This window comes from Geotrypetes seraphini, chromosome 10 (genome assembly GCF_902459505.1).
Source record: "Geotrypetes seraphini chromosome 10, aGeoSer1.1, whole genome shotgun sequence".
Classification (NCBI taxonomy): Eukaryota; Metazoa; Chordata; class Amphibia; order Gymnophiona; family Dermophiidae; genus Geotrypetes; species Geotrypetes seraphini.
Window position 1 is genome coordinate 41,561,637 of NC_047093.1, and position 17,051 is coordinate 41,578,687.

Sequence of the window (17,051 nt, forward strand, 5' to 3'; positions counted from 1 at the left end):
ACAAGGGGAAAAGGAAAACTGCTAAAATATTCTACCAGATGCAGAACTCTAAACAAACTGCCTAACTAAATCTAAACCAGTGGTTCTTAACCCTGTCCTGGGGAACCCCCAGCCGGTCGGGTTTTCAGGATATCCCTAATGAATATGCATTCTCTCAATATCCAAATAAGCTATTACCCAGTTCACCAAACAATTTTTAATAATAATATATCATAAATAGAAATTATTAAAAATTGTTTAGTGAACTGAGTAATAGCTTCTTTGGATATTGAGAGTTTTAGAAACTGAAGCTATTAATTAGCAAATGGTGGTCCCACGATAGAAGATATAATAAATATGCATGAAAGAGATTTGCATATAATGGAGCAGACAGGCATGCAAATATGTGTCATGCATATTCATTATGGATATCTTGAAAACCCAACTGGCTGGGGGTCCCCTCCCCAGAACAGGGTTGAGAACTACTGATCTAAACCATTAGATATGCCCACCAACGGCATTTTCTGGAATACATTTTTACTCTGCCAAGGAGACAAATACACTAGTTAATTCTAGATTGGTAAGATATCTTGATAAGGAGAACACTGTGCTGCAGAAACCTTTCTTTCTTGTTCCCATTTATTTAATAGTACTCTTTAATTTCCAACATACGTTAGTTATGTCAATCTCAAAATGCTCTCAAAAGCAGCAATATTGATTGATACTATATTGGGTCCCAAGCAAACAAACAATTGTGGATCCCTACCATGGATCCCAATGTTACATTCACTTTCCCTGCCCTCAGCCCACATTTTATCTCTTTAGAAGTAGCAAGAAAAACTGCAGAGCCTAGATGTGAGTGTGGTAGTTAACGATTTGCCAATGAACATGGGTACTTGTCAAATATATTCTCAAATGGAGTGGCTTAATTGGTTAGAGTAGAGAGCTGTTCAGTTACCCAGTTCCATGAAGCAGATTTTAGGCCAGTCCTGGATTTCAGAGAAACTCATTCTGATGCATTATGGGACTTGTAGTACTGATTTCACAGTGAATTGGAATGTTTATCCAAAAACAGAACTGGCTAACGTGGCAGCTCTGGAACAGTGGTCTGAGAACAAGGAAAGTTGAGGGTGAAAACGACTTTCCCCACTGCCAATGGTACAAATCCGAAATGTCAAGAATAAACTGCCTTAAAGAGTGAAATATATAGGAAATGCAACTAAAATATAATGTACAAATAAACTCCACAAATAGAAGTAGCAAACGAAAATTCTATATAGCTTCTTCCATTGGTGGTTTCGAAAGGATATGGAAAGAAGCATTTGGGCAGTTTGCAAAGGAATTGTCCAAGTAATTTAATAGTTAACTGGGTAAATTCCTCAGGCTGCAAATTTCCCTCAACTTCATGTACAGGTACAAATTTTATTAATGAACTTTTCCAATCCAGTTCAAATTTTCAAATGGAATTCTATTTATATCAGACTGCCTCCACCAGAGATAGAAACACACTTCTCACTCTTCAGTTAAACACACAGATGCACACATATGTAATCTTATTCTTCAGACAGAGAAGCACACACTCTACTGGTGATCTGCTTATTGAGGTCAGTGATTCCCCAGTGATAAAGTTCTTTTCTCAGCCTGTAGTACCATATCTCTCACACTTCCAATTCCTCTTACCTTTTCTACCTCTTCTCAAAAAGAAAGTGCTATTATGAGTAGATTCTTATTTTGCCCCTGACAGGGGAGGAAGAACAATACTGTGATCATTCAGAGAGCAAAAACGAGTGCAAATAAAGAGAATGGTTAAAGCAGCCAAATAATCAGATTTACCATACATTATACATTAATAAAAAGATGTATACATTAGATGTATAAAAGATTAATGTATACAAAAGATGTATACATTAATAAAAAGATCTTAAGGGGAGGGAAAAAGCAAGATGGCACTCGAGCAGGACGCGAGTTGAGAGAGCTCCTGTCGTTTTGGAAACTTTTCCTCCTAACTGGGTTCGCCCGGCTGCCTTATAAGTTTTAATTACCTGCGGAATGCCCAAAAGACGGGGAAGGCCATGGGGCAATCCTCCAGCTGCTCCGGAAACCTCAACACCGCGACAGACTGTGATTACAGCGTTCACAGTCCATCAAACCTCTGCGGGTGCTCCTGCTGCTATGCCAGGGAAAGTGCATAGCTTAGGCAGCGATCTTTTGCTGAGCCCACGTGGGCCACATACTCCCCCTATGCCCGGAGATACTGAGACGGGACATACGAGTTTGGAGGACTCACAGATTGGATCTGGTGAGGAGCGTTTTGAACGTCCAGCTAACCCGGATGTCAGCACGTTGTTATCGACTCACGTTCTGGAGCTGATGCAAGCTGGGAGTTTTTTCCCTCTGAGACCGAGTGGTGGTGAGAGTGAGGGAACCCGTGGGCTGTGCCGCACGGAAGGAGCCATATTTCAACAGGCTGATCTTTCCCCCCTCAAGCCACTCGTGAAGCCGTCAGCGGTGACTCTGGATTCAATTTGGACCGCGATAGAAAACCTACATGCAGTATGTACTAACTGTCATAAACACTTTAAATTTATCTGCTAAGATAACCCATTTGGAGACTTCTGCTCAATTTCAGAAGGAAGAGTTATCTAAATTGAAGAAAACAACAAAGGAAACAAAGACTGCTTGTTAAACAAACTACTGATAAAATATTATTAATGAGGAAAATTGAAAATTTGGAAAATCAACAAAGAAATTTAAACTTAAGACTTTTAAATTTTCCTATTGCTAAATATTTGACTCCTCTAGAACTTTTTAAAAAATTTTTGGTAACGGTGTTGAAAGTTCCAGATTCTAACTTACCCCCTGTACAAAAAATTTACTATTTAAAAAAGATTACAGAGGATACTCAAGGGGAAAAGACTGAGTTAGATGGCTCTGTAGTCTTGGAATCATCTGAGATAGAGATGCAAGGCTGTGCTGCATTGGTAGTTACGCTTGTGTTTCTACAAGATAAAGAAATGTTACTGAAGTTATACTTTAAAATGAAACAGGTCTCCTATTTAGGCGAAAAGGTGAATATATTTCCAGATGTATCTAAATGGATTCAATCTCGCAGGAAAGAATTTCTTACATACTGTACAAGAGTGATTTCTTTAGGGACAAGTTTTCAATTAAGATTTCCCTGTAAGTGTTTTATTTCCTATCAAGGGAATAAGTATATTTTTTTTTGAACCAGCCCAATTGGTTTTCTTTTTGGAAGGTACAGGGCTTCCTACCGTGGTCCAGAGTGAAACAGTATAATGTGGTCATGAAATGTTAGGAATGATGTATGCTCGAGTAATTTTTCCTCTTTATTATATTTAGTTAAATCCTTGATTCCCACAAGGAGGTCTCTTAAAGCTTTTTCTCCCTCAACAGAGATTTTCTTCCTTATTTTTGTTTCATACTCATTTATCTTATGATGAATTGAAAAAGATGTATTCAGTATTTCTTGTACAATCGTGTATGTAATTATTTGAAATTATAAATAAATAAAAATACTAAAAAAAAAGATCTTAAATGTGATTCTTTGTGCAATGGGAAACCAATGAAGGTGTTATAGAAGAGAAGTTGTGTGGTCTTTGCATTTTGCCTGACACAATATTTGAGCCTCTTCTCTCCCTCCATATGTAATAAGAGAAACCCATCCTCTTAATTCAACAGGTTTTCAATATTTGTTTAAAAGAAGACAATACCTGCCCACTTACTATTTGGTACATCAAAAGTCCACATGGTAAACAATTAAAACTACTTACTGCTTAGTCATCCCATTTCCATTTCATTAGGCTGCTCCTATGAATAATAGAATATAATTGCTACCACATTTGTACAGAACTTGGAATTGAAGTCTGTCGTGTATTTAAAGAGAGATAAATATAGGAAACAAAGGGGCAGTCTGTTTGCTAAATGCAATTAAGAGAGGTTTCCAAAGGGCAAAATTGGCAGATGCTAGAATTCAGATTTAGCCATGACATATGGATATCTACCATTTTTTAAACATCTAGAGAGCAGACAAGACTTCAGTTTATCATCTCCTCCAAAAGATGGTTCTCGGTAGCACAATGTCCAATTTCATTAGTTGATTTACATTGGTTTACTACTGGTCTACAGGGAGAATTGTATGCTGTACTGCCTCACATTAAGTCCTAAAGCCCCCGCGGCTATTATAGAGGTTAAAATCTAAATAAATTGGAGAAAAAATCTATAAACTTAATTCACAATTTAAACAATGTAACTAATAAAGTGAATTTGAATAATAAACAATATTAATCAATCCTTAAAAATGATTTTAAGAGTGCTCAGTGTGATATCTTATTCATAACCAACAGGTTAATGGAATAAAGATGTATAATCATTGCATCATCGCACTCACCTCCCTACCAGCCCTATATATCTTGCAAAAAAATAAACTATTCTAGCAAGTTTATGATAAACGATGTATAAAGATGAGTACTTGGCTGAATTCACAAGATGTTAATAAGTCCACCGCTCATGAATGAGATTGCTCAAACAGAAACATCTTTAAAGGCTGATCGTTGATGAAAACTAGTGAGTGCAATGGATTGTTCCAAGTTGTTACTTCATATTGATACCGCTGGTTAGGAAATAATGTCAAAATAAAGTGAGTCTCCACTACAACCACAAAAATGAAAAATAAATATAGGAGTTTTCATTCTAAAAAACTTAAAAATAGTATACCAAACAGTCAATTCCTCAGATTGAAACGGTTATGTTCCTCACCTATTGAATACCATCATCAGGCAAGAGTAATGAGTCAACGGTTTCGTGATAGAGGGTATCCGGAACAATGCATTAAAGTTGCACACAAAAGGGCCAAGAATGCCAATCGTGATTGGCTTTTGCTACCAAGCAACAAGTCTGATCAAGGTAATTCAAGAATAACTTGTGTATTACCATTCTCTAGTAAAACATATCATATACAAAAAATTATATATAAACATTGGAATATACTTAGCTTCCATTCAGTGTTTTCAGAGATACCGATGTTTGCACATAAAAGAAGTAAGAATCTAGGTGAATTTTTCAACACAAATCCTATTCAACAAGATCTGATTGGACCAATTGGTCATACAAGCTGCGGGAGTTGTAAATATTGTAGCCACTCTTTGACGATTAATCAAATCAAGATACCCAATACTAACAAAATCTATTATTTGAGGGATCATTCGGATTGTAACACCTCCCAGGTAATATATGGGATTTTTTGTCCATGCAATAAAGTTTATATAGGTCAAACTAAAAGACCCATTAAACTAAGAATAGCGGAACATTTGAGCAGTATTAGAACTAACAAACTAGAAGCCCCATTAACAGAACATTGGCTCTCTGCTGGCCATTCTTTAAATGAACTCAAATTTAGTGTAATCAGGCAATTTAAGTTTAATAGGCAGGGTGATATCTCTCACATTCTCTTATATCATGAACAACGGCTGATTTATACTTGGAACACAGTAGTTCCAAATGGTCTCAACAGAGAAATAGAATGGACCATTAGGTAATAATTAGTCCGTAGGTTTCATTAATATGATATACATCATGTGATCCTTTGACGGCCTTTTTAAGGCGTCACGTTTGAACGTCAAACGTAGGTTCGGCTCACTGGTTGAAAAATCCCAGACGGTGTGTTCCCTCTCTTTGGAAGCCCGAAGGTAATTTATCATTAGTTTTTTCTAAATTTATTTTCTAAATACTTTTATGACATTTGACAACTATAATATATTCATTACTATGTTTTCTTTTACATTTAGTTTTTTCCTCCTGATGACGCTATTCGTAGCGAAACACGATCGGTGTTGAGGAAATGAGGAGTTATTGGACATTTCATTTCAATTTTTAGATTAAGACATTTTAGTCACACATTTATTTTTCATTTTTGTGGTTGTAGTGGAGACTCACTTTATTTTGACATTATTTCCTAACCAGCGGTATCAATATGAAGTAACAACTTGGAACAATCCATTGCACTCACTAGTTTTCATCAACGATCAGCCTTTAAAGATGTTTCTGTTTGAGCAATCTCATTCATGAGCGGTGGACTTATTAACATCTTGTGAATTCAGCCAAGTACTCATCTTTATACATCGTTTATCATAAACTTGCTAGAATAGTTTATTTTTTTGCAAGATATATAGGGCTGGTAGGGAGGTGAGTGCGATGATGCAATGATTATACATCTTTATTCCATTAACCTGTTGGTTATGAATAAGATATCACACTGAGCACTCTTAAAATCATTTTTAAGGATTGATTAATATTGTTTATTATTCAAATTCACTTTATTAGTTATATTATAGAGGTTAACCTTGAGTTCTCGACCAAATTGCCTCCACTCTCCCTTCTCCCATTCACTCCACCGCAACGTGCCATCTTTTCTTTCTTCTCTGAAATCACAGAGAAGGAAACTGCGCATTTTCTCTCCTCCTCCAAATTCACAACCTGTGCCTCCAATCTCATTCCCTCCCACCTAGTGATCACCGTCTCTCCTATCATCCCCGCTATATGCAATATCCTCAATCTTTCTCTCTCTACTGCAACTATACCCAACACCGCTTCTCAAAATAACCCTCATGTGACCCTACCTGCCCCTCCATTATTACCCCATCTCCCTCCTCCCTTTCTTATCCAAGCTACTCAAAAATGCAGTTCACCACCGTTGTCTTGTCTTCCATCTCAAGCTATTCTTGACCCCCATCAATCGGGCTTTCACCCTCTCCATTCTATGGAAACTGCCCTTGCTAGTGTCTCCAATGACTTACTCCTAGCCAAATTCAAAGGCCACTACACCATCCTTGAATTATCTGCGGCATTTGATACTATAGATCACCGCCTCTCATTGATACGCTGTCCTCGCTTGGATTTCAGGACTCTGCTCTCTTATGGTTTTCTTTCTACCTTTCCCGTTGCACTTTTAGCATGTGCTCTGGAGGATCCTCCTCCTCTACCATTCTGCTATCAATCAGCATACCTCAAGACTCTGTCCTGTGAACTCTTCTTTTCTCCTTCTGCACTTCTTCCCTTGGAGCTCTAATCTCCTCTCACAGCTTCCAGTACTATCTCTATACTGATGACTCGCAAATCTACCTCTCTATGCACAAAATCAGGCTCAATCTCGGCCTGCCTGTAACGTTGCTACATGGATGTTTCGCTGCCATCTAAAGTTAAACATAGCCAAGACAGAACCCCTTATCTTTCCTCCTAAACCTGCCTCTCCTCTCCCTATGTTCTCTATTCATTGGATAACGCTCTCATCCTCTCAGTCTTGTTGGCTCGTAACCTTGGGGTCATCTTTGACTCACTGCTATCCTTCTCTGCGCATATCCAACAAACTGCCAAAACTTGTCGCTTCTTTTTATACAACCTCACCAAAATTTGGAGTTTGCTTTCGGAGTACGCTGCCAAGACCATTATCCACGCCCTTGTCAGCTCTCACCTGGATTACTGCAATGTGCTTCTCGCAGACCTCCCTCTAACCCATCTCTCTCCCTTTCAATCTATTCAGAATTCTGCTATGCGCTTTGTATTTCATCAGGGTCGTTATGCTCACGTTACCCCTCACCTCAAGTCACTTCACTGTCTCCCTATCCATTTTCACATACAGCTCAAACTCCTCTTACTAACATACTAGTGTACTCATTCTGTGGCTCCTCAATATTTCTCCTTTCTTATTTCTCCTTACACCCCCCACCCTATGAATTCCATTCTTTGGATAAGTCTCTCTTGTCTGTATCCGTCTCCTCTAATGCCAACTCCATCCCTTCTGCATTGCTGCATCATATGCCTAGAAAAACCTGCCTGAATCAGTACGCCAAGCTCCATCTCTGGCGGTATTCAAATCCAAGCTCAAAGCCCACTATTTCAAAGCTGCGTTTAGTTCCTATCTCTTGCAGCTTGTAATACATTATATCTGTTCTCAATCCCTCTGTAGCTCCCACCCTCACTACCATTTCTTCCATTGTTTGTCCCTTCACGAGCACCCTATATTGATCCACCCTATGTCCCGTGTGTTTGTCATAACTTAGATTGTAAATCTCGTGTGTGTTTAAATGAACAGCACTGCGTGCATCTGGTAGCACTATAGAAATAATAAATAGTAGTATCCCATGCCAATTACTAAAAAAGGAAACTAAAATTATATTCTATTTAACATAAAATATGGCTTGAGAATAGAGGCATTAAATACTCCCTGTATATCATTTAGACTCTTAAAGCCAGGACAAGAGAAAAAAAAATCTGCAATGTCCATGCCAACTTATAGCATCCAGATTAAACTTGAAGTTGACAGGTTCAAAATCTAGCATAGTTCATTTAGCCTATCATCCTTTTAGGACAGATAAAAATAGAATCAACTAAGAACTATTGTTTATATATGTATAATACAATAAGGGGAGGCAATTTAAAAAAAAAAAAAAAAAACCTTGGCAGTTCCAGGCCTGAAGGGTTAGTAAGCAAATTTTCAAAAGAAACAACTGCTATAGAACATCTCTAAAAATCTGGACACTTTTATACCAGTGTACACTGCACCTACATTTAGCGAGGGTGTGAAGTGCATACCTAAAAACATGTACAGTGATCTGAAAATAGTCACCCCGTGTACTCTCCTCTGCCTCACTGCCCACCTTAAACTAAACTAAACTAAACCTTAAGTTTATATACCACATCATCTCCACGGAAGTAGAGCTCGGCACGGTTTACAAGAACTTAAAAATGAGAAAGGGTAGGAAAAGGTTTACATAAGTTTATAAGTTGAGTGGAAAAGTAAGGGAAAAAATAAATTACATGTTAGAGAAGAGCCAGGTTTTTAGTTGCTTGCGGAATAAATGGAGGGAGCTCAGGTTCCCCAGCGGGATGGTAAGGTCATTCCAGAGACCTGTGATTTTGAATAGTGGATAAAAGCACACATGGAAAGGGGGGAATTTTCAAGCCATTGAATGTGTTGAATATTGTCAATGTGGTAATAATGGGGGAATTTTCAAAGAGATTTAGGGGCCCTTTTACTAGAGTTGTGCTAAGCAGCTAATGCACAAAATTGGTGTATGCTGTTAATTTAACTGAATGCTGTGTTGGGAATGAGAACAAGGCAGGTTATGGGTGGAGAATAGGCGTGGACTGTACACGGCTGTTAGTGCATATTACTGTGCCCTGTCACTTGTGCAGGTGAGGTGGGCGCACCTACTGCTTCCCCAAACATAATCATATCATGCAGTAAAGAACTTTCCAGTGCATTTGAAGTTTCAAATTTAATTATACCTGATATACCACCTACTGATAATTCCTTCATAGTGGTATACAGTAATAAAGATACAGTAGAACCTTGGTTTACGAGCATAATTCGTTCCAGAAGCATGCTCGTAAACCAAATTGCTTGTATATCAAAGCGAGTTTCCCCAAAGAAAGTAAGGGAAACTCGGAGAGAGCGGGAACCCGAAGGCCTTGAGCATGCGCAGATGCTCAAGGCCCAGCAAAAAGGACTGCAGATCTTTGGGCACCGGCACCGGCATGTCCTGTGCATTGGTGCCGGGTGCCAGATGGAGGGTAAGTGAAGTGTTCAGGTGGGTGGGGGGTGCCGGATCGCAGTGTGTGGGGGGGGTGCCAGATCGCGGGGGGTGCCGGATTGCGGGGGAAGGCGCTCGTACATCGAGGCAAGCTCGGTTTGCGAAGCACCAATTTTGCGAATGTTTTGCTCATCTTGCAAAACACTCGCAAACCGGTGCACTTGTAAACCGAGGTACCACTGTATACAGATTTAAAAAAAAAAAAAAAAAAGGCAGAAGTTACAAATGTTAAAGGGTAAGAATACAAAAAACACGTAGTTGATATTTCAGTGATTTTGCTGTTTTTGAAAGACTGCTGAATTTCTGTAGGTTCCTGAAGAAAGATGTTATCTGAAACTGAGTCCAGTTGAATCTTGGTTGAGTCCTCTTTCAAGCAGCTGTTATTTCCACGTGTCCTGGATTTTGTCCTGAAACCTGTCTGGGAGCGGCATGGGTCTTTTGACCCCTTCTTGAGATACGTTTTTGTCTCCCTATACTTTTCGGGACTGTGTAGTCACATTTGTGTTTTATATACCATGCTAGCGCAGCATTTACAGGTTATGATTTATACTGCTTTAATTTTGTCACTTTATTAAATTGTGCACTAATTTATATCTCACACAGAAGATGAGGTTGTGGTGTCACACGGATTGCAGTATTGAATGTTCACCTGCGCTGAGGTCTTCTCACCATTTAAATTTAAATATTATTCATTCGTTGCTGTCGGTGCTGCTCTGCATAGTATATTCCACACTTATGTTATAGAACTCATTTCTTCTTTGCTTTCACCCAAACCAGCATGCTGCATTGGACTTTCCTCCCCCCAAACTCTCAAGGCATGGGTAAAGAAACATTTTGAGACCTTTTTTAAGCATAAAGGAAGAGGGTTCTAAATGTAAACAGGATGGTAATTAGTTCCAAAGTGTAAATTTGGTCATACTAAAAATGGAATCACAAATGGTGTCCAAGCATATTTCATGGTAAGAGGATATAACCAAGCGATTTTGTTGAGTAGAGGTGGAGCAAGGTATCAGCAGTCAGGATAAGAAAGTTGGGAGTCCTGAGAATTTTGAACGTTTGACAAAAAGAACCAAAAAGGATGCCAACGGGTATTCTGCTTATACAGCCTTAACTCAAGAAGTAGTTTCATCTGTGACTGTACCTGTAAGATGGGATGTGTAAATAACTTATTGAAATAAATAAACTTTCTTTTGTAACCCAGTAGCTGGAATGGTTTGATTGCAGTACAAACCACAAAAAAAGTCACAGAGGCTATCAGTTGATGTGACCATTAGCATTGCTTTGGACATCGTTTTTTGTTTCTGCTCGTTCTAAACATTTACCAGTGCTTAACGCACTATTCATGTGATAGAGAAATTATCCTTCGAGACTCTTGACAAAGGTATTGATTCCGAAACACTATTGGTGTCGAGTCTTTGAAGTGCTACTACCAATAAAGCGTACTTTCAACTGTATACCCGTGGCTGAATTACTGATATCTTATCCTCATGACGCCTCCATTGTGCTTGGCTATAAAGCCTACACCAAGCGACAAAAAAAATTCCACCCTTTAAGGTGCCATTTTTAATACACTTATTTGGCACTGAATTTTCAAGTTTATTTTATTTTTTTTATTTTTAGCTCAATATACCGCATCAGGCAGAGCATCTACGCGGTGTTATCCTTGATAGTGAAGAGGTATATAAAAAAAAAAGAAGAAAGAGAGAGAAGTAGCGCGGAACTACATTTATTTGATAGAATAGTGAGGAGGACAGAAAAGCTATGCTGTGCGGTCCCGCAGGGTAGCTCTGCTGAGCTGGGTTGAGTGTCAGGAAAAAATTGGTGATTTAGTCATAGGCATCTTTGAATAGCAATGTTTTTAAAAGTGATTTAAAACTTGATACAGGCTTTATAGCCAAAATACAGCCGTGTTCAGTTCTTAAGACAGCTGTGTGTATAAAAGACTGTTTTTATCTTCACATCGGCTGCTGGCCTTTTGCGAGTCTTGTTCCCCCACTTTTTTGTAGTTTGCCATCTATGGACGTGGTGAAGACTTCAAGATTTATTTATTTCAAGATTTTATTTTGACTTGATGAATCGCTTATTTACATTACTAAGCGATTTACAAATTTAAAAGGTATAGGCATATACCAGTTTAATCTTTAAATATAATGGATTAGACAAACAGACTTACAGACTAACAGATATATAAGGTAAAAAAGGGAGTCTGCACAGATTGTTTCATGCCACTCATCCATTGCATAGGTGCTAAACAATTTAGTTATCAAGGACCTCTTGGTCACTCTGGTTTTCAGGCTAAAACTAATGAATATGCAGAGACACATAGGACTCCTTTTACTAAGGTGCGCTAGTAGTTTTAACACGCACGCTAACGCCTCCATAGAGCTTGCATTAGTATTTTTCATTTAGTGCGGGGTTTGTGTGCGCTAATTTTCAGCGCACGCTAAAAACGCTAGCGCACCTTAGTAAAAGGTTTCTTTCATTGTCTCCAATATATACAAATTTAATATCTATTCATATCCTTTAGAGATAGCCTGAAAACTAGACTGACCACATAATCCCCATGAACCAGGTTGAAAAAACCTGCAGTACACCATCTGGGCTATAAATCCTAACATGAGAACGCATAAGAGGTTACATTCTCACTACAAAGGTTCTGTTGCTTTCTTTCAGAGGTACATACTACAAAGTATGAAAAACAATGGCGTACTTTGATAATGACCTCCAGTGCATAGAGAAATGGGAAGCAGCAAGATGAGAAAGAGGATAAACTCAGAGATGATTCTCTCTCTTTTCTAATTAACATTTGAATAAGGAACTCATTGTACAGTATGCTCCCAAAGAAGGGATGCCCAACACTAGTCATCAAGAACCAAAACACAGGCCTGATTTTTAGGGTAGCCACTCTGAATATGCATAAGATATATTTGAATGTTTTCCCTTGGTTGCAAAGGGAAGGGGGGGAGTGATGTTGCATAACAGGTGGAGGGAAAGATGCTGGTTCTTGACCAGAACAGGGGTTGGGAGTGGAAGAGATTTTTGGAGGTGACAGGAGATGCTGCACCATAATTAATTTTTTAAATCACAATTAATTCATTAATCATTAGAGTTAACTGTGATTAACCTTAAGCCCTTTGAAGAAGATAAAACTTATTGAACACATTAAAATTATTAGCAATGATTAATCCCAACATGAGTGGGAAATAAATCGAGTCTCGCCTCCACAAAAGCCAACCATCAAAAGTTTAAAAAAGGAGGCTCCCGAGGAGAAATTATTGCAACAACATGCAGTTCAATCTCCTAACCTCGTTTCCTCCATTGCAAACTCCTTGTTTAATGTTAAGGTCATAATACCTGTAAGTTTGATTTTAGACAAACGTGCCAGAATGTCTGGTAAATCAGCCAGCTCCACTTTCATCTCTTTCCAGTGTCTGTCTTCCCTGGCTTCATCTGCTGTTGCCGAAGCCTTCATTATGGTATTCCCAGGTCCCTCTTGTGCTGCCAAGTCTTTTCCAGGTGGCATTTCAGATAGATGCGGAGAGACAGCAGAGACTGACTTGATTTCATGGACAACTGTTCTCTCTTGAGCAAAAGAGGATTTCTCTTGGAATGGAGATGTTGATGTCTCAGGCTTGGGTTTCACTTGCTGACAAAGATCCTTATGTTGTGTTACATACTGAATGTGGAATAAAATGATAAATATGTTAAAAACAGGACTTCACATCAATTTTTTTTTTTTTTTACAAGGACCATGAAAAGTAGTTATCTATATAGTGCCTCAAAATCTATGGACCACCAGTGAATATATTCTTGAAAAGTAGTTAATAAAAACTAGGAAATAAAATGCAAATAAAAACTAGGAAAATTGGCCCACATGTGTCCGAGTGAAATGTAATTCAGAAATTATAATCTTAAACTACAAATACAGGAGTTATGATGAGACAACCCATAATAATAATAGAGGAGAACCCTAAGTCCATTTCCCTTCCTGGGTCAATGCAAGGATGCCAGTTAAATCTGATATTCCCTTTATAGCTTGGGATTGCTTGATCTTATCCCACACTGTTAGAATTTTGTGCTTTTCTCCATCAACTTTATTAGGTCATTCTCAGGCAAGGCATCCACTGCCTTTCCACAAAGAAAAATGTTTCCTGATGTTACTTTATCAGTCTTCCTTCTTTGGCACTTTAAGTTCTAACCTTTTTTTCTAAGAGCTTCCTTTCCGATGGAAGAAAAGACAGTTTAATTTTTTTTAAAGTCTCTATCCTCCGGTCTCGGTCTCAATTTCAGTCTTCTATATATCTATCCTTATGAGGTCAGTGTACTAAGTAGCCTGGACTATGCAAGAGCAAATGGTTGAAGCATAGCCACTAGAAGTCTGATCATAGAAGGCTTCAGCTGTAGGACCTGCACTATTTAGGTAGTCTTTCCCGGATCCATCTCAGCATTGTCTGTTCTTATAGAACATGGCCTCCTGAATTGTACACAATACTATAGGTGAGATTTCAAAAATGGCTTACAAAGAAATATTATCACTTAACTTTTCCTAGTGAGTATGCCTCCACCATCTACAGTCATGGCCACCTGTCACATTGTTGCTCTACATCAGTGGTCTCAAACTCAAACCCTTTGCAGGGCCACATTTTGGATTTGTAGGTACTTGGAGGGCCTCAGAAAAAAATAGTTAATGTCTTATTAAAGAAACTAGTGTTTAAGCCCTTTACATTAACGGGTGCTAGAGTAGATGTTTGTCTGTCTGGGTTTTTTTCTTTCTCTCTCTCCACTTGGACGCTGCCTGTCTGTCTGTCATTTTTTCTGTCTGTGTCTCTCCCTATGTCCTTAGTGCCCTCAGTGCCCCTTTCTATGTCCTTAGTGTCCCTTCCTATGTCCTTAGTGTCCCTCATGCCTCCTTTCCATGTCCTTAGAGCCCCCAGTGCCTCCTTCCTATGTCCCCATCACTATCTTCCAGACTTTGTCCTACCCCCCCACCCCGATGACAGCCAGCCTGCCTGCCTCCCTCCCATCCCCCTGAGCAGCATGTTTCCATTTAACCTCCCCCCCACCCCCTAAAGCCAACCTGCCTGCCTCCCTCCCATTCCACTGAGCAGCATGTTTCCATTTAACACCCTCCCCCACTACCGCCGCCGTGCAGCCGACCCCACTGACCCTCCCATCCAACCCTCCCACCACTAGACAGTTGACAAACCTCCCGGCTCCAGCAGCGTCCAAGACACAGTAAACACGCTGCTTCGCGGCCTTCTACTGCCCTAATTTCCTCTGTCGCGTCTCTGATAATGTCATCAGGGACGTGGCAGAGGAAATCAGGCCAGTAGAAGGACGCGAAGCAGCATGTTTACTGTGCCTCGGACGCTGCTGGAGCCGGGAGATTTGTGTTCGTCTCGCGGTGGGAGGTTCGGCTGGGAGGGTCAATGGGGGTTTCGGGTGTGGTCACAGCGTGTTACCTGCTGGTGGTCGTATTTCCTAGAATAGAACCCTAACCGCGCATGCGTACTCTTACCTGCCATGGACATACAAATCAGGGAACACGCAGGTAAGAGTGTGCATGCGCGCTTAGCATTTTATTATAGTAGATGACAATTTTGCATTAGTTAAAACTCTTTCCTTTTGGCTAAGTCTTAATAATAATATTGTAATTTATAGCTAAAGAGACATATGATCAAGAAACTGTTTATTTTACTTTTGTGATTATGATAAACATACCGAGGGCCTCAAAATAGTACCTGGAAGGCCGCATGTGGCCCCCGGGCCGCGAGTTTGAGACCACTGCTCTAAACTGACAGACATGATCATACCAAGGCTTCTGTTTAGCTTGGTGTAAATCAGACCTCATACACCTTCCTTGAATTTTTGTACTTTAAATGGATGGTCCTGCATTAATTGATTACACTGAAGCTTAGTTAACATACATGTGACAACTTCTTCAACTTTTCTAATCACTCCTCATTTTAGGAAAAGATTCCTGAGGCAACCCATGCCACTCCTCTTCCCTTGGAGTGAAGTTCTTTTAGCATCATTTCATTAGTTTCTTATCCAGTGAATCACCTGGGAGCCAACATCTATGCTGGTCAGTTATTTATGAGTCTCTTATGTGGAAGAGTATAAAAGCCTTGCTGAGATCCAAGTACATGCCCAGTACACACAATGGAATAATTCTATATTCAGCCAATGCAATAGATTAAATTAAATAAACTGAACACAGATGTCTCAAATCCTATACCCTGCTGGATTCAATATGCCTCACTATCCTTTCCATTAATACTACAGTTGTCCCTTAATTTTTCCTACCACAAATGTAGCAACAACAGATCTCTTATTTAAAGCCTCCTTCTTAGCACCACATTTAGGAAGATAAAGTCTCTCCTACTCCTGTCCGGTGGAACCACTACAGCTGTCCGGTGGAAAGCTGACTGGCTAGATCTATCTTGCTAAAACCTCTGAGCGCCCTGAAAATAAAGGTGTAGTTACTTTGCTTTTCCACTTTAGGTATCTGACTTCCTAAATACCTTCCCTGTTTCTCTCTACTTTTCCACATAGTCCAACCTGCTCTTCACTTGTTTACTTTTAAACGCAAATCCTTTTTTCCATTACTTTCCCAACTACTTCCATTGAAAGCCATATTGATAATCCTTCTTACTTTTATTCCTCTTTATTCATTCATGATAAATATTTCTTGCCTTAACCACTGCTCTTTTTAGTGTTTCTGTAACACATTCCATTCTGATAGCACTTTCTTAATGCACTCTTCGTTTTATTCAAGCTGTAATTTTTAAACTGTCTCCACTGATGAAAGTCCGCAGGTACTTTTTTATTCATGGATTCTGTACGCATTTTTAAAGAGAAAGTAGGCATATACCCCTGGATTTTACATATGGCACACCAAATTGTTTGCGGAAATTTGGGTGCATGTACAATTTGAGTAACAATTGTATAATTATTGCCAACTGGTATCAATAATTATAATGCATGTATTTTGCCTGGACCTGAAAAGGGAGCATGGCAATGGACAGAGCATGGACATTCCAATAATTTATGTATATAATATGCCAATCTTCAGGTACTACAGTTGTGCCAGGATTTAAACCAGGTTTTAGTTGATGTAAATCCTCATGCCTAAAAGTTAGGCACAGATCCTGGCACTAGGCACTATTTTATAAATGGCGCCCAACTCAGAGCACCATTTATAGAACAGCGCTTAGTGTTCATTTTTCAGTGCCATTTTTTTGGCGCCATATATAGAATTTGGTTCAAAAAGGATTATCCCCTAACTTGACACCTCCACTTAGATGTCCTGAGACTGCACAGTAGGAACCCATTCTGTAACAGAACCCAAGCGCCTAGATTCCATTATAGAATACTACGTAGCACAGTCCAATATTAACGTGCCTAACATTTAGGCACCTGCATTTAAATTAACCATCGAGCTGGCTTAAGTGCAGGCAACTA

The 17,051-nt window shown here is 39.3% G+C and overlaps 1 protein-coding gene across 1 annotated transcript in view; it reads right to left on the reverse strand.

Moving 5' to 3' along the window:
- Nucleotides 1–17,051, reverse strand: part of LOC117368380 (protoheme IX farnesyltransferase, mitochondrial) — a 368,703-nt gene that overhangs the window by 316,457 nt on the left and 35,195 nt on the right. The window contains exon 3 of the mRNA XM_033961979.1: nt 12,942–13,263. Coding sequence (XP_033817870.1) covers nt 12,942–13,263 — 322 coding nt within the window. The remainder of the gene's footprint in view (nt 1–12,941; nt 13,264–17,051) is intronic.